Raw genomic sequence first — 22943 nt, 5'->3', positions numbered from 1 at the left:
GCGCTTCATGCCGATAGCATCCATCCTGGCCAGATTAGTGCTTCTCTGGGGTCCGATGTATCAGGCTTTGCACAGACTTTCCTCAAAGCCTTGAGGTGGCCCTGGTTGGCAGGGTTCTTTCCAACCCGTCTGGTGGCCCTTCTCTGCTGCAGGGCTGTATATATGGGAGAGGGGTAGGGTAAATCAGGCTCCAACCCCCTCCACACCCACTTCCAGTGGAACACCCTCCAGTAGTCCGGCCGAGGAAACGGGCCTTGGGCGGTGCCATTTTTCAGCGCCTGGTCATACCAGGATTCGTGTTTGTACCCTATTGGGGCCGGTACTGAAATGTAGGTGTACAATGAATGTCCATGCAGAGTTAGTCTAGTGCGGTACCCCCAGGATGATGGAGTATAAATCCTTTGGTGTGGTGGATTGGGGTAGACCCTGTCTATTTCCAATTTCAATGGAAGCTTGGTGTTATTAAATATATAACATTCTGGATTCATTTCCCTCTTTATTATGGTTTTCGCCATACTTCGTGAAGTGGTCCAAATGACCATGTCATTGAGTGAAATTTCACAATACAGTCCTTGCAGTGGTTCAAGATAATGGGGACCCCACCTAATCCGTAGCTCGATCCCCCGTACCCTGAAATACACTGTATTAAAAGTCCATGGTAGAGATCTTGGACACATAGGTGAGATTGATGCAAAATTAACCGTGTTGTCGGATCCTCTTCCTTGCCAAGCAGGCGGTGCGGTAGGGAGAAATAAATGTGGCTTCGTGGAAGGGGGCGTCGTGTACTCTTCACTTTCCCCCACCTGTTTTACGTTTTGGAAATTAGTGGGTCGGAGATATATGAGATACTTGAGAAAATAGGCCTCGGTGAGCGGATTGGAAACAGTGAAATCTTCTCTTGGCATATTGAGTAGAATGGAGGTGGTAGGGAGTCTTAAAAACGGGCCTCTGTCTGATAGTCCCGATGAGACTCCAACCCCCACTTTGAACAATCTAGTTACAAAACACTGTCTCCCCTTTCGCTTTTTGGTTTTTTGCTGACCTGCAGACTTGACGACTCGTTTTTCTCCTTCCGGTGCGTCCATCAGTCTTGGCTTGTCTTTCTCCATGGAAATGCTGAGGCGAGCTTCTGCCAGGCGTGAGTTTTGGGTTTCTTCTTGGGAGGCTCCGGCTCCGTACTGGACACGGTAGCGTAGGTCTGCTCGTCTGGTATCACTTTGATGGCTGCTCCGACTGAGTAGATCCCTTTATAGGGGACGGTGATCATGCGCACTGACAGCTGGACATGACAGGAGGTGCTAGGATCAGAGGGCGTACCCGCCCTGTGAGCCACGCCTCCCGGGTGTTGCAAAACTCCATCCCGAAACTGGGATTCCGCTGTCACCCAGTGCAGGCAAGACTTCTCCTTTGGCCTTACCGCATTGCTGCCCCATCCGTCCACCTCAGTGGTGTAGTAATACATATCTGAGCTGCGCACCCCATCTTCCCTTGGTACATCCGGCAGATCTACTATTGGTATTGTGCAGTCATTAATGACCTCCAAAATTAGATGTGCCCAGGTGGTCAGTTCCCAGGGGCCTGTCCACCCACCGTTAACGGCTTGCTCTCGGGCGTCATCTGGGAGTGCACTTAGCTCCTCGGCTGATGGTTGGTATGCATGAGGCCGATGTACCCGGAAGACCACAGGAGAGTGGTTGGCATTCAATGGTGGAAATGACAGGGAAGCTCTAGCAGCGTCATACGGCCAGGCGGCTTGAACAGAATCCCACAGGACATCATGCGGTCCTTCTTCCCTCCTCCACACCCATGGGTCCAGTTCTTCTGGAGTGTTCGGAGGGGCGGAAGGTCCTGGTAATATTATCGGTATGGGGCTCCCATAGTTCGATTGCACTCGCCCGTAGGTTCTGTAATATCGCAGTGAGCTGTAGAACCTTGCCACTTGCCACCCTTCAGCTTCGCCTGTCAGTGTTACCTCTCCGCTCGTCAGCTGTTCCTTGCACACAGGACAGTGATGTAACTCATCTCCATCCCACGTGCAATAACAGGTTCTTGGTTCTTCTTTGAGCCACCCCCATTGGGTTTCCAACTTAAGCCGGGGCAGGTAACCTACTCGGCAGTTCCCACAGATTGTATTGTTCAATACCGTGACCGGAGAGACACGAAGATGTTGCAGCATCTCTGCGGTAGCCCCCTGGTGCCTTGGCTTCTCACGGCCCGGTCCTTCCCAGATAATGGGGAGATGGTGGTCTGTTAAACAAACCGGACAGCCGCTTTTAGCTTTTCCCCAAACCAGCAGTTCTCTCTCCTCTGACAGGACTCCATTTTTAGCCCAATCCAATTTCTTCAGGGCTCGTCCTGCCCAAATCCCTGAAGGTGTTCTTCTAACTACAACCACCCCTTTCACGGTGGCCAGTCCGAGATAGGGTGGAATGGTACATGATCCACTGGCCATTTCACCGGCTTCTGTTTCACTTTAGTCAGGAACTGGCTTGAGCTGCTCAACTCCTTGAATCCCTTTTCTTTCCAGCAATACTGTGTTCCTATCCAGTACTTGCTTGACGATGTCAGTTGTTTCAAACTTGGGTTTCACTGCTGCACTCACAGGTTGCTCTCTTGCTTTGACCCACACGCGCTGTCCCTCTCGGAATGGCACTCTGGGCGTCAGCTTCTCCTTTTTGTCGCTGGAGCCCCGCCCCACTTCCTTCGTGGTGAACGGCCGTTGGTTGAGTTCCATCGCAGGGGCGGGTCTTTCGGCTCTGCTTCTGTCGTTCAGGGCCTGCCCTATTTCCACCGCTTGGGTGCTCCAACTGTTGGTGTTAGCATTTTTAGCTATCCAGCTTTTTACTAACCCAATGGCTCGTTCCACCACTCCGTTGGCTTGTGGGGTGTAGGGTGGCGAGTAAACTCGCATCACTCCATACTTCTGACACCACTGGTCAACCTGTGAATTACGGAAATGAGTCCCATTGTCCGTGCGCAGCTCTTTCGGGATTCCCAGGGCACTGCATACTTGTTCCAGCATGCCGACAACGCTATTGCCGTTTGCTTTCCTGGCTGCTTTTGTAGTTACAAACCCCGACATAGAATCCACCAGCACTAAGAGGTACTTTTCACCTCTTCTTCCTGTTATCCCCATGGGACCTGCAACATCCATGCAGACTGAGCCCCAGGGGACCGTGCTTTTGATGGACAACCCATCCATCCGCTGCCCTCGGCGACCTGCGTTGTATTGACCACACACTTCACAGTCCCTTAGCACGCGTTGGACTTGTTTCACTGGGATCCAAAGGTCTTGCTCCTCCAGTTCCTTACGTGTAGGTCGCACGCCTGCATGTCCAAGGGCCTCATGCACGCTCCGCACGACCTCGACCACGTATTCTTCTGGGACCTCCCGCCCTTTGGGAGTTCTGTCCCACTTCTCGGTACCGACAAAGACGATCTTTCTTTGTTGGACATAACAGTCCACTTCATCATTCCCACGCCAATGAGCTCCCTCATGCGTGTGTGCTCTTTGATGCTCAACATGTATTTCCAACTGCAGTTTTAGCTCAGCAATCTTTTTCCACAAGTCTTTGTGCGCCACTGGCTTGCCCTTTGCTGTCTCGAAACCATTTTCTTCCCAAATGGCCAAGTCCTCTCTAAGGGCCTGAGCACAGTAGTAACTGTCGGTTACTAACCTGGCACTTTTGATTTTCCTTTTCACCAGCTCCAGCAATCCTTCCAGTACTGCCGTCACTTCTCCGGCTTGAGCACTACCGGGGGCCTTTCCTTTCTGACGGCATTTTTCTTTGCCGTCCTGCTTCAGAATAAATCCCCAGTATGCCGACTGGTCGGACCCCTTTCTGGATCCATCGGTGTAGATTGTCCATTCCGGTTGTCCTGGCTTCTCAGGTGTTTCTTGTGGTTTTTTCTTACTGGTGGGTTGTGCTGGCCCAATTTCAAGCTCCGGGTCCAGCAAGATGTCCTCCCATCTTCCCCACCGAGTATTGGTTGCTTTAGTACTTTCCACAGTCCCTTTCCTTAGGTACTTGTGAACTTGGCTTTGTGTGATGACTTTAACTGGTTGTCCTTGTGCTAAATCTTTCAGCACACCCCAATAGCGAGCTAACACCGCTAGCTCTTTTTCCTCCTGCGGGTATTTCTTTTCAACAGAAGTCAGGGTGTAACTCCACAGGGTAACCAAGCCTCCATTTTCGTTACTCACTTTGATCATGGCATCGTCATTCTCGCAGCTGATTTCTGCCACTAGTCTTTCTGACAAACTCCTTGGCTCCAATCTCACAGCTGCTTGAATGGCCCGTCGCAGTTCCTCTAGGTTCTGTTGATTGGCCGCTGTCCAAACCCAGGGTCTTTTTCCGTCCTTCTCATCGTCCTCACTTTTCCTCAGGCAGTGGTACAAGGGTTTGGCATATTTCTGATAGTTGGGCACATGGTCTCTGACGTAGTTGCACAGTCCCAATATTTTCTGTAAGTCATTTTCTGACTGAGGTGGTTGAATGTTCGTCAGTTTTTCTCTGTACCCATCCGAGAGTCCCAAGTCCGACGTGACTTGGAAACCCAGATAATTCACTTGGAACTGTCCAAATTGACATTTCTTGAGGTTTAGTTTCAGACCTGCCTTGGTGAGACTTTCAACCACTTTTCGTAGCCTCCCTAGGTGTTCTTCTTCTGTGTCATCAGCAATAAAAACATCATCAATGTACACAGTAGCACCTACGTCCCCCAGTACCTCCATCACTGCTGACTGGAACACATTTGGGGAGTTCTTGTAGCCCTGGGGTAACCTTTGCCACACATAGCTTTTGCCTTTGTGGGTGAATGCAGTTTTACCTTGCGACTGTCTGGCGAGGCGTAGAGAGAAAAATCCATTGGCTAGGTCGATGCATGACTTGAACTTCTTTACTCGAAGAGTTTTCAGCGCTCCTTGTGGATTGATTAGACTGGCTCGGTTTGCTATTGTTCTCCGATTCAGGGCCTTGAAGTTGATAACTGGCCTCCAACCCCCTCCAGCCGATTCAGGTTTCTTCACCGCCTGGATGGGGCTGTTGGTGATCGGGTTGAGTTCCTCTCTGATGATTTCCAGGGCACCCAGTTCCTTCACGATCTTGTCCATCTCCTCGATTGCTCCTGGGTTCAACGGGTACTGCCGAACAGGTGGATGAACCCCACCTTCGATGTGATGAACAAACTTTGGGCCCAAATCTCCACAATCGTTCTTGAACCGTGCCACCTGCGCCGTAACGATGATCTCACGCAGCTTCTCTTTTCCAGCCGGGGAGAAGTCACTCTCTTCAAGTTTCTGTTCTGTCACCGTTGGTATGTCGACCGGTTTGTACCAGTCTTGCTTCTCTGATCCTACTTGGGTCGGGCCGACTTTCACCAATCTTGCTTTCAAGCTTGTCAGCCTTCGCTCCAGTCGGCGATGTGTGCCTTTCTTTTTGCTGAGTTCGTCTAAGTCTTTTACTGTGAGGAGATTGTAGGGACCTTTCACCCACACTACTCCTTTCCAGGTCCCATACGGCATTTCTTCTACTTTTCCATTAGCAAACTGAACCTTCAGGTGTCCTGCTGTTTTTAGGTCTTTGCGGGTCATAGACACCTCTGCTCCTGTGTCCACCAGGTAGGGTACTCCCTCCACTTTAGCGTAGATTTCGTCCCCCTCCCAGTAGGCATTTTCTAGAATGACCCGCGACCTGGACGCCATTACTTTGGTGACCCTCCGGCCCCGGCTTTACGGGACTCACGGAGGGCCGTCCTCTCTTCTGGGCTCAATTTCCTATACTCCTCATCTGTCAGGAACTGACCTTTTCCTGGCTGGTTTGATGAAGCCGGAGGGTTGGTCGGTTTCCCTTGTGGTCCTGGTGGTTTCTGCTGGAACGGCCGGTTCCGGAAGTTGGATGGCGGTGCTCCTTGTTGAAACGGTCTGCTCTGGAAGTTGGATGGCGGTGCTCCTTGCTGGAACGGTCTACCCTGGAAGTTAGATGGTTGTCTGATGTTAACCCTTCCAGGTGGCTTTGCCGGTTAGCTAGCCTCCTTCTTCCTTTTGTCCTCGTAGTACTGCTGTTCCAGGTCGAATCCCTGCACTGCTACATCCATCTGAGCGACCGTCGTGCTTCTCACTGGCAACTTTACGAACACGATCTCTCCTCTGCGTCCTTTGGTCACTTCACGCAGTACTTTCACATATCTTGCAGGGGAAACGGTCTGCTTAAGTGTGTGCCAAAGCGGTTCCAGCCGGCTTCCCCTGTCCAGCCGTCCTCTGGCCCTCTTCACCTGGGACTCTTCATCATCCATGTCCTCCAACACCAGCCTTTCATAGTTGCTTTGTGCTGAATCTGTCCCAACCATCGGGTCCGAGGTCACGCTGGTCAGCCACAACTTTTTGGCTCCTTCATGGTTGGTGGTAGACAGCACGGTTGGCCAAACATCTTTCAAATACTCTTCATTGTTTTCGTCTGCGTTTTTACTCCTAATCACCAGCCTTAGATTCTTCAGCTCGGCGTAAGCGTCCTGTCCCGCGTTAGTGGCAGGTGGCTGAGCTGACACCTCTGGTTGTCTCGCCGGGATCTGCGGTCCTGGCTCCGAGGACGTCGCCTGAGGTTCCTCTTCATCAGCCGACACTTCGTCCAGCTGCTGTTGAGTTTCCTTGGAGTACTTGTAGGCGGCTTTCTTCAGTCGTCGCAGCATCACATCATACATAATTCCAATGTATGCGTTCCTGAAGTTGGTAGTCAGGGAATAGTGTGCTGTCAGGGTGGAGCAGGATGGTGTCATCAGGATGTTAGCCCATTCTCCGATTGTCGCTTCCACCTCGAGCTGCACCCGGTCTCCCAACCTGCTGGCCCATCCCGCTGGGATCTGGTACTCGGTCTGGCCGATCTCGGGTACATACGTACGCCGTCCGTCCTTAGCCTGTACCGGACCCAGGTCACGTCTCTTGCCAATCTTTCAGAAGATCTCTCGATGTCAAAGGTTTCCATTTCTTTCTTCTTACCCCGGTGCTGTCCTGTTCGGAGTGTCTTATGCTCTGTCAGTGGTTGCTTTGGGTCGGAGAAGACGCTGCCGTGGTCACTTTCCTCTTCCTCTTCTCCAGGATGCCCGATCTCCGGTTGCTCCTCTCCGTCCTCCGAGTCGCTGAGGTCCTCATACTGTTGTTGTCGAAGAGGTTCTCTCCCAGGGGAGTTCAGCGGTCGAATCTTAGCTGGTTTCATCGGTCCTTCTTCTTTCGGGACCGTCGGCTGCTCATTCTTGACTCTTCCCACATTGGGTTTTTTCAGTTCACTGCGGCTCTCTTCAAACGAGAACTCCTTAACGTACCTTGCTGCGGAGAGCCCTGGTTCAACAGGTGCCTCCTTTATCTTTATCCTGGGTGGCTGCACAGCCTTGGCTTTACCTATCTGGGTGGTGTTTGAAACCCTACTCTGGGGGATTTTTAAGGGATATTTCTTGATTTCTTGTGATGGATGGCTGATGCGGCATTGCTCCTCCATCTCAGCTGCCAATTTCACCCCTTGCTCAGTGCGGAGTCGATGCAGACGGGGGTCAACCACCACCACCACCTCTTTGAGCACAAAGAAATGACTGTTGGTCCTGGCTATATTCACCACTCCGTTCTCCGCAATTGATCTGGCGGTGTCCCTTGGCAGATCCGGCGACCTCAGTCCCTGTACACTCACTATCGCTCTTCTCATGCATTCGTTGCTGGCTGCCGTCAGGCCCCGCTCGAGTCCGTGCCACATCTTCTTCCGATATTCCTCCAGACTCTCTCCTTCTTGGTAAACGTCAATCGGGACTAGGATTACAGCACCATAAGGGAGATTATGGCCTTTCATTATTATTACGTCTCCTCGAGTTGCTGCACTACAGGAAGCTTCCAGCAATTTTGAATCTGTTTTGTAACACTTTCCTGCCTGGTTCTTAAGGTTGCGTCGGAAGTTTTTATTGTGGATCTTGTATCGGTCGTTGGTGAACACAATTAGTCCATCACCCTCAAGATCCCATATCTCTCCAATAAACTGATAAATCATGAGCCCGGATTGCAGTCTTATGCTGACGGTCCCTGGTGGTATTTCGGCCAACTCTCGGGCCATCCTCCAATCGTCCGACTTCTGAGTCTTTTTCTTGGGGCGGCCGGGGCCCCGCTGTTCCTCGTCCGATTCCTCCTCGTCCTCGTCGGAACTGCTGGCCGCTGGGGTCTCCGTAGGTGGCAGTGGATGCCTCCTCTCCGTGCTGTGGACTCGGGGATGAAACCCAGGCTCCAGACCCTGTCGAGGGGACCAGTCCCTGGTCGCTTGCTCCAGTTGCTCCTCGGTGAAACCGCCGACGAGTGGTCCCTCGGGGTCCTCCTCATCGGCTGGCGCAGGTGGGATGTCCTTGTTCCGCGATGGACCCGGTGGAGCTGAGGGACCTCCGTCGTTGTCGTCGCTGCTGTCACCGCCGACGTTGTCGTCGCTGCCGCCCGTCAGGTCCATCAGATCCCTCGGAGGTTGCTTCTGCTGCCGAGTCGGTGTTGTGGCTCTGCTGGGCAGTCGGGATGGAGCCTCAGCCACCTCCGACTCTGCCTTCTCTGGGGCTTGCTCCTTTTCTGTGATGTCCTTGTAGGTCGTAAGTCTCTGTAGAGCCTCCTTGCACTCTTTGTACTGTTTTACCCCTCTAGCGAGATGGTCCACCAGGATCCCGTCGATGCCCGCTGCCAATGTAGCTGTCTTTACTATACCGTCGTACTTCTCGGAGGGGCTGTAGACAACCCGCAGTTTGCCAAACTCCCAGTTTTCAAGGAGCTCGGCGAACCATTCCAGCCATTCTTTAATCTCTGTTTTCTTAGTAACCTTCACCGGGCATCTGACGACCCCCAGGCGGTGACCATGCTTAAGCTGGGTGCAGTAGTAGATGTGATTTCGCACTAGGATCTCCATTAAATCCCGAGCCATGTCCTTACTGGTTTTGTAGTGAGATTCGAAGAACATCCTCTTATTTACCTCAGTCCAGGATTCCAATCCATCACCGAGCAATATCAACCGCACAGGAATTCGTGCTATAGTGGATTGGGAAAGACGGGATTGATGATTTTCCCCGCCGCGGCTGATGTTGCTTGCCTCTGGTTCCATTGCTGGCTTTTGTAGGGGATCCAGTTCCCCTCTTTCTTCTTCTTCACTCATAGTTGTCTTTGTCTTTCGAGTCGCCTATCCCCCAAAGCCTCTCTTTGCGCTTTCGAGTAGGGATGGGTCCAGGCTGTGTTGGCTACTGGCTTCACTGTCTGGATCTGGTCATTCTATCCTCAGTAGAAGCTTTCCCTCACCTGCATGCTATACAGTTACTGCGAGGGTTGTGACTGATGGCCTTATCAGTCACCACTAACTCTCTTCCCTAAGAGTTAGTGACCCAAGTGAGCTATTCAGAGTCTCACATCTGTTTTCACTGACTTGGTGTCTTTGGGGCCCGCCTACTCAGTTGTGCGCCGCCCCACGTTGGGCGCCATGAATGTTATCCTGCAATAGTCAGCCCCGCCCACTCCTCACTACTTCACAGGGCTGCCTACTGACCAGTTCTCCGTCTAACAGGTCCGGAAAATCTCTGAGACCTGGGTATTACCCTAAAAGTACTCTATAAGAGATAATCTATTTAAACTGGTGGCGAAAGTGATTCGTCTAGCTCTAACTACCTCCAATCCAGAAGTTATGACCCTTTACAGTTAAGAAACAATCAGCTGAGTAGCCCTCGCAGCTGCATAATTCCAATAACCACTTCTGTTAACGGTAGCCCACTTTCTAAATCATAACTTGCACTTGGAACCGGCTAGATTATGTTTAGTGACTTAGATGTAAGTCCCAGGGTCATTATTTACTCTCACCAAAGGAAATTATGAAGCCTCCTATTTACTGGAATCATGTATATTAGTTTTACCTTAATTAAAAGAACTGGACAAAGATTAAATGACTCTATTAATTCCAATGTCCACCAATCTCATTAGAATTTTGTAGTATAAATTTATTAAGCAAGCTTAAGCAGGGATATGCGACATACAAATTAATAATCAATCGTATATAGATCAAAAACAGTGTAATAAAATTTACATGTACAATCATACTACCCTGTCTCCTTTCCCTAAGAGTTAAGTCGCACGTTCTGAAATGGAATTTCAAGGAGCAGATTCAACTCATACCCAGACGATGGTGGATCTTTTGGCAACAGGAATTTCTAGCATCCTTGGTTGAGGTCTTTGTCTCGTGTGGAAAAATCCTCCTTAGAAAGGTAACAAAGCAGGACGGGTCCGAATCCTTTTGCAAAACCCAGTTCCTCATCCCTGAGGGACCTTTGTCCTTCCTCCAAGTCTTGTTGCAGAGTTTGAAATTGTTGCTGGGTTGAGACGAGACCAACGGTCGAATAAAGAACCAGAGATGGGGCGATGGGACCCAGTCCTTTCTTAGCGGTGTGAAGTCCGAGCTTCCCCGTGGTTCTGGAGTGCGGTCCGTAGCTCAATCTGCTTCTGCAAGTTGTCTCTCCTTCTGCGCCGCCGGACTGGGAACAGCTGGTTCCTCTTTTCAGCCCCTTTTTATGCATCTCTCCACCATGTGTGTGTATGGGGAGGTTTGGTCTACGTGACTTGCTTCACATCTGCTGTCTCTCATGAAAAAGTCCCCACATTTCTCAACCTGTTTTTGCTGACCGTAGTGGAAGTTCCCGTACTTCCCCTTTTTCCGTTGCCTCAGCCAAACTCACCGCACCATCCATCCTGTGCGCCCTGACCATCTGTTCAGAACTGCTTGCGACATTTCCTGTTTCAGGGCTGTGCTGCATTCCTCTCTTTTTCTATAACTCACTATTATTTATTATAACTCATTAAACACATTCAGTCTGTTGTTAAACCTGTTTAAATTGATCTCAAATGATTACAACTCAAATTATCACAAGTTTGATTCTCAGTTAATAATCAATCACCTCTCTCACTTATTATAATTCCTCGACCATAATCTTTCCACAGTTAAATCATCACAGAAATCATCACAGATCACATTTCAGAAAATGCATTTCAGAAGGTTATTATGTGATTACTTGTATTCATTTTACTATTCATTCATATTCAATTTAATTAGCTTTTAATCAAACTACAAGATTACTTATTTTCTCTCAGGCCTCTATGCACCTTTTCTGCATGCACCCGGAAAGATCTCACACCCTATGCCAGTTTTCTTGACAGGTCAAACTCAGTAAATTGAAGATCAGATGTTGATCAGATGATGACATCACTGTTATCATATTTTAGTCTGTTTATGATCCAGATTGATTTCATTAGAACTGAATTTATTTCTTCTCTAATCACAGACTTGGTGGCTGGAGGCTCCGAAAGGCTGAATGTGAAGTTTTGGCCTCGGCTCTGAAGTCCAACCCAGATCTGACTGAACTGGAAATAAATCAGATCAACATAGATAAAGGTGGAGACTCTGATCTGAAGCGTCTGGTTGAGATCCTGGAGAGTTCAGTCAGTAAAGTGAAGAATCTGAGGTTTGTTTTATTTATTTATACAATAAAATCATTCATTTATACTTTAAACATTAGTTTAATTAATGCTTTTATTCTAATATATTTTATTTCATAACAACCTGTTTAAATGTCAGAATAAAATCTCTAAAACTTTTTACCTTATATATTATTTTATTCTTATATCAGACTTTGAGATTATTAAACTTTGTTTTTCAGTTTTTTACTTTAAAATGTTTTTTTTACTGATGAACAAAATGAGTAAAATAATTCAAATGATGTAAATTAATGATGGAGATGTTTCAGTTTGGTTTGGTAAAGATTCAGATTGTTTTATTTCTCATTTCTGATTCTCATCTTTACATCCAGAATGAAATGTTGTTCCTCCAGAGTCGAGCCACAAACACTGACAAGTTCAAATCATCATTAATGACCAAATCTAAGAAATGACTGATTGTAGAAAAGCAAATCTAGATGAAATGAATGAAAGTGAGGTTTGCAGCAGCAGCAGGTTCCTCAGCTTTGTCCTGAAGCTGTGGTTCTGTTGGGCCGGGTCAGAGAGGAACCGTCCTCTTCAGTCTGACAGCTGTCAGTCGGTTGGAGCCTCGTCTCTGTGATGATGCTTCATCAGGTCACGTCTCCTTAGGAAATAATGGCCTCCATTGGCTTTCAGCAGCTTTAATAAGAACCCAAGGCCATTAATGAAGAAACTGAGTGGTTCTGATCCAGTTACCAAGTCGGGTCTCCAGCTGATGATCAGGAACCAGCAGAAATAGCTCAACTCATCCAGGCTGATAGAAAACTTTGAGTTTCTTTTTTGATCAAATGTTCTGGTTCTGCTGGTTTGGACTCTTTAAACCAGTTTGACTGGATCAGATGTTAGAATCAGTTCATCATGTTTCTTTTACATTCAGGGAAATTAATTTTCTACATTTTTATTATTTATTTGTTCATATTTCAGTTTTAACCTGCATCCTGTTGGCTTCAGCTCACATCTTTTATTCTTTATTCAGCTTGAATTACTGCAGTTTGTCAGAGACCAGCAGGACTTCTCTGTTCTCAGCTCTGAAGTCCAACCAGACCCATCTGACAAAACTGGACCTGTACAGAACCAACCTGGGAGATTCTGGAGTGAAGGAGCTCTGTGGTTTTCTACAGACTGAAGGCTGCAGACTGGACAAATTGTTGTATGTAATTATATAGTTATTGATATTTCTGTGAATAATTATATATAATTGATCATAAATCAAATTAATTTCTTCTGTTCTAATAAATATTTTCTGAGTTTGTTCCTGGACTTGGATCCAGAGTTTAATTTAGTCCCTCTGTGTAACTGAGTTGGACCTGCTGATCTGAGGTCAGAACAGGACAGCATTCGGACCCCCAGTGTGTAGAAATCCCCCTCATGTGAAGCAGGTCAAAGGTCATTCAACCCAGTCTAGAAAAGTGAATTCCCGGAATCTGACAGGAACAAATCAATAATCAATGATTGATGCTTCAACACTTTGATCAGAACCTGGAATGATTTTACTGACTAAAATCCTCCAACACAACATGACCCAGTACCAGGTTCTGGTTCTGGTTCTGGTTCTGAAGTCAGCAGGTCTTTATTGAAGCAGCAGCTTGTTGGCATTAATATTGATGAGAATCTTTAACTGGTTCTGTTGGACTGGTTAACCTGCATCCTGTTGGCTTCAGCTCACATCTTTTATTCTTTATTCAGATTGAATTACTGCAGTTTGTCAAAGATCAGCTGTGATTATTTGGCCTCAACTCTGAAGTCCAACCCGACCCGTCTGACAAGACTGGAGCTGAGAGAAAACAACCTGAAGGATTCAGATGTTCAGCAGCTGAAGAATCTTGTAAAGACAGTAAAGTAAGTAAATGTTTGTAGTGAGTCCAGCTCCTGTCAGCATATTGAACTAAACCCAGTTAGCATCAAAGCAAAGATCCAGTGTTCCCAGTAAAGCTGTAGCTTCTCAGTGGGAGGAGAATGGTTCAGGCTTCCTGATTGGACACAGAGACAGCAATCAGCCAATCAGAGGAGCAGCAGCTTGCTGTGTTCCTGTTTGTGTTGGTGTGAAGATGAGTGTTGTTGCTGTGTCCATGTCTCCAGGAAGTCCAGCTGGACTCCAGCGTCCAGCCGTCCAACATGTCTAGAGACAGTGGTCCTCATCCATCAAACTGTGGCAGCAGCAGATCTGATCTCAGATCTGTTTGTTCTCTCAGTTCAACAGGAAACAACTGATCAGGTTCATCTTGGTCACAGCTCTGAGATCAGTCTGACTGCAGCCTGGAAACCATCTAGTGGATGTGCTGCGTCACTGACTGCTGCTGGAGAGAGGCTGGAAACACTCACTGATCTGCTCTCTCCTTCCTTCTTCTCTCTGCAGGTTCTGATCTCTGTGAAGTAGAGAATGGTCTCTGTGTCCTGCTGTTCCTCAGAGGTTGAAGCTGCAGCAGTTTGAGTCTAAAGAGACTCTGACTGGATCATGATGATGACCTCTGACCTCCAAGATTTTCCTCCTGTTTATTTTCTCATGTCTGTCATTTAGTGTCTGATATTGTTTGTCTCTTTGGATCAATAAAGATCCAATTCAAACTGGGCTCCATTTAGAGGCTTCATGGAGTTTTGATCTGAACTGGATTCAACTGGAAAGTTGATCTTTTTTCTCTCTGATTCATTTTCATCCTGGAACCAGAAATGGTCTGAGAATGGAAACATGGGAATCATTTTCAGTTCAGCTTTGAAGCCATGAAAGACACTTCAAACCTCTTTTCTCTGCTGCTTCTTCCTTCTGCTGACATGAAAATGTTCCTCAAAGCTCCACAGATAAAAAGATGCTTTACTGGAAACTGCAGAGAAACTTCAGCTTCCATCAGAGAAACCAGTTTAACCAGTTTAGAACTGGATGTCCTACAGAAACTCTGATCTTAGAGCAGTTTTCAGGAACATGTGGAACCTGGAAAAAAAAAGATTTTATATATTTTATGTTCAATGTAAAAGCTAAATCTTGAAGTTTTACGTCATCATTGATTCTCAGCTTTAATTTCTCAGTTTGTTTTGGTTTTTACTTTTTTAACTCCATATTTCATGTTTTGAGTTTTCTAGAGAACTTCAGGCTCTTTACTGTGATTTTACTGATTTATTCAAACCTCAGAGAATCACTGGGATAATGTGCTGATTGGTTCATGTTTGATTTTCATAATTCTTCTAATGCAATGTGGGTTGCTGGATGTTTAACGACCAAATAAAGTTTTTAAAAAATATTTGTGCATTTTTTATGCAGCTGACTGTGTACACATATAATAACTAAACCTTCATTTTAATCCTCCATGCCATTTTTGCTGTATTATAAGTTGTTACATTTAGTTTCACAGCTTAAATTAGTAAAAGCAGAAACATCTCAAGTTGATTTCAGCTTTAAGCTACTAATTTAGCCAGCAGTTTATTTTTGCAGTATTCAGACTGAAGATGTTTTTTTAATAAAACAGATGAGAATCAATCTTTTCAATCAAAACTCGATTAATTAAATCAGCTATTGAATTAGAATAATAACTTGTATAAAACTGCCATTTCTGTCTGGTTAATGGTGCAGCAGATCCTGCAGGGGGCGCTCTGGGGCCTCAGTGTTCAGGTCGGTTACAGTCACATCTCCCAGACTCCTGAATCTTCTGGTTCCTTCCTGAAATGATTTCCTGCAATAAAATGTTGGTTGGAAATGAGCAGAAAACTGAGAAAAACCTGAAAAAGTTCAAATCTGACCTAAAGTTTTACAGCTCAACTCATACAAAGGAAAACATGAAAATAAAGGTGTTTATTGTCACCTGGAAGGAGGCGGAGCCTCAGCTGGGTCCGGGGGCGGAGCCTCAGGTGAGTGAAGGGGCGGGGCCTCAGCTCTAGTCAGGTTTGGATCAGAACCGGTTCAGACTCCATGCAGCAGCAGAGCAGAGTCTGTATATTTTTGTTATTTAATAAATTATCTTAAGAAAACGAAATTGATAGAAAGGATATAAGGTTTCTTTTCTTTTTCTTTTTTGGGGGTTTGGGGGAAAATATATGTAGCATCCCGATCCACACTCCATTCCAGTTCATGGCGGTAATGCACATCAATAAGTTGCTTGCCAACCGCCAAAAAAGAAGAAGAGCAGTGTCTGGATCAGGTGAGTGTTCACTTCTTGTTTTGCTGATGTTTTATTTACAATGTTTCAATGTGAAATTAATCCACAGCATAAACAACTAAGCAGGTGTAAGTGAACCAGGGTGTGATATTATTTAAAACAATGTGGTTGCAAGGAAGTAAATTTGGTAAGACTTTATTTGAAGGGGTGCAAGAAAAAAGGACATAGGATTCTTTATAAATGTTGAATTAGGTTTGAATTAGGTCCGCTGTATTTTATATTTCTGTTTTTTTGTCAATGTTTTTGTAGTTTTTTTCAGTTCAGTTCAGGTGAGTTTTAACTCCACATTCTTCTGGTTTCCAGTCCTGACTGGGTTTTCTCTCTTTGAGCTGCTGGACAGAACCAGAACCAGAACTGGGCCTGGTTCTGGTTCTGGTTCTGGTTATGATGCAGAGCTGCAGCACCTGGTTTCAATCAGGAACTCTGATTTTCTCTGAATCTTCATCTGTAACCCAGGCAACAAGCTGAGTTTGCTCCCAGTTTCATAGTGGAGTCAAACTGGTACCAGTAGGTTCTGAGTGTTTTTGGCCCGGCTGAGATATCTGGGTTTCTGATTGGTGGATGGAAAATATTTCAATATGAAGTCAATAATTTATTGATCAGAGAGGATTTCTCTGGGCTTTTATCAGTAGAAAATCCAGATTGAATCAGACATTTTGGATCAAATGCGTTACTTTATGGACTTTCTTTAATATGGAAAACTTGACCTCTTTCTGACCATCGCTCCATTTCTGAGTCTTTCTGGTTTTAAATGTTTGCTCATTAGAAAATCATAAAATTGTTGGTTGAATCACAGCAATAATTTCCACAGCTGTTTGCCAACTTGCTAGGAAAGTTGTTTTATGTATTTTATATTTGAGTCACTGAATATGTAGTGGGTTGAGAAAAAAAGGTTAAAAAAAATCAATAACTAAATAGAAAATACACCCCCTATTTTTCTATCGGAGTTGGTCTTGTCTTTTGTCTTTGTTTTTTTCCTGTGTGTGTAGACGTGTTTGTTGTGTGCGTGTGTCTTCTTGCCAGTGGGGGCGCTCTCGCGCCGCTGTGGGTCTAGCGAGGAGAACGAGTTTCCTGGCTCTGGGCATGCGCGGCTCAGAATAAACGAGCTCTGCCAGAGTAACATTGTTTCAACTCGCTTCCTCTGTGATCCACAGGTAAGATAGAAGGCCACTCTCATAAGCCATGTAAAATGATCTGTACATATATAAAGATTAATTTCGGAGTCTATTGTATAACTTACATGTATAATTGCAAAGTTTTGTATTGCCGTTGATCTGTGTCGGCGTGTAGCTTGCTTTTTGTTGTTGGAGCCTTGGGGATTTTTAAATTTATTTATATCACTTGATCGGTCAGTATTGTTTGGGTAGCATTATAATATTTTTGTTTCTTATAACAGTGTATTTATTTGTGGTGGGCTTGATCTCTTTTGTGGCCGCTGTAACGGTTACAACTGACAAACGTTAAAAAAACAGTTGTAACTGACAAACGTTGGTGTGTCAGTTTACTGTGTGTTGTAGATGGAATGTTTTGTTCAGTTGGGTTATGTTAATTTAGGATTAGATTTTCTTAATTTCTTTTGCTATTATGTTATTTTATTTGAGGATTTTATTTTATTTTATTTTATTTTATTTCTTTGTGGAAACTCCGGATGTTGTTGACTGCATTTGAATTGTATTGTGGTTGTGTTTGTTTAATTGAAAATGCGCGGCTCAGAATAAACGAGCTCTGCCAGAGTAACATTGTTTCAACTCGCTTCCTCTGTGATCCACAGAAATTGGGTGCAAAGGATTCCTGTGCCTTTGCACCGCTTGATACTGGCTCAGATTCCCCTAGGTCTGGTGCCAGTAACAAATACAATCACGGACATTTCAAATATCCATGTTTTTCCTTTACTCTGATTTTGTTTTAATGAGGAAAATCAAAGTCCCTGGTGAATTAATGAATGAAACGTATTCATACCCCTTTAAATTTCTCACTCTGTTTGATTGCAGCCATTTGCTAATCTCAGAAAAGTTCATATTATTTCTCATTAATGTATACTTTTAATCAAAGCCTTGTTGACTGAGTTTAGAGTTAATCACTTCCCGGAGTGTTTTACTAATGTCCCTCTTCCGTGTGGCTCCCTGGGGTAACTCTGTCCACTTCTTGTGTGAGAGTCCCAAATTCACTATTTGCTGTGGCCATTTACATTTATGCGCTTTCCTGCCCAACAAGGCAAAAAGTCAATTTTCTCCAGTAAATTCCATTATTCACTGAGGCCAGCAAGAACATTGGGCAGTTCCACTACCCTCAAGCATTTCTCTTCATTGTAAAAATACATATGACACTTGGGAAATGTTTATGGGAGAGATATAAACCAAGCTATTTCTTTTGTGAACCGAATGATGCACAGGTTTGTGAGGCTGATACCCGAAGCCAAAAGCTGATATAAGAAGTAAGGGCGCCAGAGAACCTTACAAACTCAGATAACAGCCAAAACTGTTTCTGACGGTTTTAAATACCAACACCATTACTGACAGTTTTGTACCTTTAGTGATGAATTTTGCCACGTTTGCCTGTGAATGCATGAAGTCACTTTGAACAGATTTTTTTGTTTAAATGTGTTACACAAATACATTTGAATAGAACATTGAAATATGTTCAAATACTAAAATTCACAGCTTTGGTTATAAATACTTTTGCAGTGATCTGTGTAGCTGACACTCAATGCCTAACTGCTAGCTTGTAAGCAACTACTCAGAAATATTTCTAACATGAAAATGGTCAAACTGGGCACAAATACTTGTTTGAACAGCAAAAACAATTTAACACCATTGTAAATGCACTGTCACCTAAAGGCAGAGGGGTCTTGATGACACAATCACATATTAGAAATGGAAACTGGCTGGCTGCTAATTCAAAAATTTTTCAAAATTGCTATTGCTTTGGCATCATCATGCATTCATTAGGCTTTAAGGTGCAGAGGCGACAGGGGGATATTAACAGATTCCTCTGACCTCTGTTTAATTTCTACCGAACGAAGTCAAGAACCAGTTAAGCTAAATTGCCCCGACAACACCAGCATGCGAATAAGTCAAAAGCCTTGTTCCAGTTGAAGGCTGAGGAATAAATCTTCGGTGAAAGGTAATTGCCGACAGTTTCAGCACTTTCAGAAAGAGAAGCAGGATATCTTATTTGATGGCTGAGCTGCAGTCAGCCTTGCACCATTGGGGAACAAATGCTGACAGATTCAAAATGAAAATAATAAGCGTCAGACATAATTGGTTTCCAAAAGGAAGCCTCAATAACAGAGATGTCTTGTTGCAGCATTTTTTGGGGGCTATATTTATGATGGATTTGGTGTCCTAGTTAATAGATGATCCTTTGAAAAATTCCTTGCCTTCAAAGGTTCGGTGGCCTGAAAAAGTCTGATGGCCTCCGTGAGATTCTGTCATAATATGTTTCATAGAAATAATAGTCACTGATATTTGACTAGATCTCTCTGAACTATTAAACCGAGTTTTAAGAATCGGATGTCATTTGTGACGAGAAAGACCTTGGATATAATTGATTGTTTCACATCTATGACAGTCTAGATCTTTTGTGGAGTGATACCCAAATTTTGCCGATATACTTTTGAGTGTTTGAAGGGCAAACAAATTAGTAATTTATGTTGCTTAATACAAGAGTTTGACCAGATAAATTTCTAATGTTTATCAGCCCTATGAAGGCGACTTTGCCATGGTTCCTTTGGTGAAAACGAGGTTCACAATGTAAAACACAAGATAAAAATAACTCCTGCACCTTCATACTCGCACCTTGGGAGCGTTCCTGCAACGCTCCCCTCCTTTTGTCCAACTCTTTCTGGTCCAAAATACTGAATAAATGCCAATAGATCTATAAAAGTTTAAACTGATTAAAAAGAAATCTTGTTCATTGGCAGTGCTTTAAAAGAAGTTAAAATGGAAAGATTGTCAAAAGCTTGAAATGGAATAATAGATCTGCAGTCATGTCACTTTTTGGAGAAGCCGGTGCCTTACAATTTGGAGAGCAAAATCAATGTTGTTTTGGCAGGAAACAAATGCCCCGTGTCAGTACGTTTCCACATTTGGACCCACAGACAGTTAAACATAAGACTCTGAAAAGTGTGGCTTGCTTTTTTATGTGGAAGTTTTGAAGTTGCGGAGGACGAAACCTACCAAAACATGGTCACCCAGCTATTGGTGTCGAAACTGACCATCAAAGTAATTCTCATTGACTTTTGAGCTTCAAACGTCTGCTGGAACTCGCCTGCAGGGACAGATAAACTGCTCATTCATTCTAATGCTTTGCTGCTGTGTTGTGATGTTGATCTTTTGTGAGTCACACACACGTAGAAAACAACGTTTTCTTCAACTTGGCTATGGTTGGTCAACTTGGTTGGTTGATCAAAATGCAAATAAAATGGATTAATACTAAAGACTTCTTCATGTTAACTTAAAATGGAAAATTGCCATTTTCTTAAACTGGTTCATTGTTTCAAGTGTTATTAAAGAGATGATTTGATATAACTAAACATGCTGGGTAAACATGTCACATTTTGCTTACTTCAAATCGTAAGCCTGTGTGTTCCGCCAGACAAATGTCTACTGCCTGCCGTCATCCCTCCAGCTCTCACACACATTTGCACACGCATGCACAATCTCCCTTCTGCTACCTCATGCCTGCTCGCCCCCCAACCCTCACCCTCCGCCACCACTTTCTCCCTGGGAGACTGATGCAGTGGCTGATTGCGTGGGAAGTTCCTCTGTCATCGTTAGCAGGCCTGGACACACTTGTCAGGGGCCCCATTAGGAGAGTCCAATGAACTCTCCTTTGCCTCTGCCAGTCAGAAAGACATTCACGGATGGGTCGGAGGGCTTTTCTATGCTATGTATGGTCAAAGGCTGAGCAATTCTTGGGAATTGCTTTTTGAGGCTCTAAACCCCCGTGTCGATACGGTCAACCAGTTTAATCATTGGGTAATTAACCATTCAGGTAGCAAGGGACCAATTGCTCAAACAGATGTTGCCTGGCATCTAGAGGGATGACTTAACAGCCAAAGAGGTCCTTATCTTCTGCTGAGTCATGAATAAAATGTGTTGTGTGTGTGTGTGTTTTTTTTTCTTCCAGTGTAAGTTGATCATTCTCCATTTGATGAGACCTGAAACTTTTTCACCTCACCCCGCATGAGGACATAAAATGGAAGTCTGTATTTAGTTTGTACTCAACTTAGCGAAGGGGCTAGTTGCTCACAAAGGCTGCACTCTATCTGGTCCGCACAACTAAAGGGCACCAGCACAAATCGGTGTGTTGCAAAATCAGCAGGAAAATGTCCAGAGTATGCAAAGCAGTGCTCAACATCAGGGTCCGGGGGAGAGGAGGAGGAACCACATGGAGAAGAAGCAATTTCCAACTGAAGAGATTTCATACCAACATCTGATCATGAGCTATTCAAGCTGGTCAAACCGTCACGTCACTTTATGCCCAAGAATCAGCGATCTGTACAGCTCAGCAAACCATCAATCACTTGGCAAAATATTAGAAAAAGCTGTATACTGTACCTTCATATTTAGGGTGATATGAAGGAGTATTTTCTAAGGTGGAAGAATGAGATGCTTCTCAGGCACCGCATACTGTATGCTGTCCTGCAATATTACGATAAATCTGCCCTGCATAACATTTAAAAAAACAAAACAACTCAGAAATATAAAGGTCAAACTCATCATTTTGAGCTTATTGTAACCTTAGGAAGAGATGGAGCTTCAAATGTTCGAGAAGAAAAGGGAAACGGCAGAAAATGACTTGTTAGCATTTTTTTTGTCTATCATATTGTACATGTTCAAAAAATAAATGGGACAATTTCAAGGTGATTTACAGAACATTGGGTCATGTAACACTGTCGTTTGAAAAATGGATTTTCTGCGTCATTCATGTTTTAAGATATTCCTGTACACAGATATTCTGTACTGTTTTTGGTAGATCGGGTTTGCATACATCAGTCATCTGATGTATCATTGTGTGTGTGTATATATACAATATATACAGTTATCATTTTTTAAAACCTTAAAAAAAACTGTTCATCTGGACTGAAATGGGTTCAGATCCAAACTGATGAAACTTGAATTATGGAAGATGCAGTTATTTTTGGCCTGTTGGATAAACCTTTGCTGCTCATACATGATGCATATTTCAGTGATAACTTAGAAAGTGTCGTTGGTCCATGAAGACCTGTAAAACTCACCAATCATGCCTTTAACCCACTTCTCAGATTTAGCAGGGTTCTATTGTCCTACCATGTGTCTGGATTCAAATTTCTTTCTTTCTGTCTTTTTTGTTGATTTGTGAAGCAGTGTACAGAAAATGTCTGACCTGTTACTTTCTAAACCTTTAATTCAGTTCATTATTCCAAGTTGGGAAGCGTTTGGCAGCTCAGAGACGGCCGTCGTTTATCTCAGTCTTTCCAAATGTCCCAATTCAAAGGTACCTCAATTCAAGCTTGAAGTACCTGGAGACCAATCAGAATTGCCTGACATTTTTCCATACTAAACAGAGCAGACTGGTTGATAATGTTTTCCAGTTGAAAATGAAGTGAAATCCACATGGCTTGATTTCTCCCATTAAAAGAGTTTTTTTTTTCTTGTGCTTTATAAAACTGCTGATTCCAGGAGCATATGAGTTTGTCCATGTAAATATGTCTATTGTCATCCAAGTCTGATGGGGTGCACATGTGTTTATGATGCAAGTCAGTCCATGTATTTTGTCTCTTGAGCAATTTTCCATCTTATTTGCAAGAGGTTATTCTGTGTGTGTGACAAAACCAGATATGCTTTTGGAGCGTACAGCGGGCCTGAATGGGGGAAGCGAGTGTTTTAAAGCAAAAGCTTGGTACGTCAAGGAGATTAATGTCCTGCTATTGTCTCCAGCTCTCATCAGAACACTTTTATCTCCAGAAAATGACGGAGCTTGCACTTTTCATTATGTACGTTAGGTAGCGAGCGGCGCTTCACGCCCCGTCTCGGGCCCTTACTTCCCCTTTCACAAAAGGATTGCTTTTTGGGGTGAATGTGAATTTGGTGTGTGTGTGTGTGTGTGTGTGATTTATACATGATTAAAACTTCAGTATTTGGAGAGGAGTCTGTGTGTGTTGCTATTTGCAGGCCTTACTCGTCATTTCTGGCTTCTGAATACTAATTCAACACATTAATTGATGTTTCAGGACTTGCAAATATGGATCTGGAGAATATGGATTACTCTGGAGGGGCCATCGATTGTTTAAAGTGTCT

The 22943-nt window shown here is 44.6% G+C and overlaps 1 protein-coding gene across 4 annotated transcripts in view; it reads left to right on the top strand.

Moving 5' to 3' along the window:
* The window catches only part of LOC102228431 (NLR family CARD domain-containing protein 3-like), a 971185-nt gene that overhangs the window by 170713 nt on the left and 777529 nt on the right, over nt 1–22943 (top strand). For 2 of the 4 annotated variants that reach the window (XM_023329349.1, XM_023329351.1), the window contains exons 6-9: nt 11323–11502; nt 12492–12665; nt 13202–13354; nt 13872–14001. The exons of the other annotated variants lie outside the window; for them this stretch is intronic. In XM_023329349.1, the coding sequence (XP_023185117.1) occupies nt 11323–11502; nt 12492–12665; nt 13202–13354; nt 13872–13878 (514 nt within the window). In that variant the 3' untranslated portion in view covers nt 13879–14001. Of the gene's footprint in view, nt 1–11322; nt 11503–12491; nt 12666–13201; nt 13355–13871; nt 14002–22943 lie in introns of those variants that run through there. 4 annotated transcript variants of the gene reach the window in all.

The sequence above is a fragment of the Xiphophorus maculatus genome, chromosome 24, assembly GCF_002775205.1.
Source record: "Xiphophorus maculatus strain JP 163 A chromosome 24, X_maculatus-5.0-male, whole genome shotgun sequence".
In the NCBI taxonomy this organism is placed as follows: Eukaryota; Metazoa; Chordata; class Actinopteri; order Cyprinodontiformes; family Poeciliidae; genus Xiphophorus; species Xiphophorus maculatus.
The sequence above is the reverse complement of the archived record's forward strand: the minus strand, read 5'-3'. Positions and strand labels throughout refer to the sequence as shown.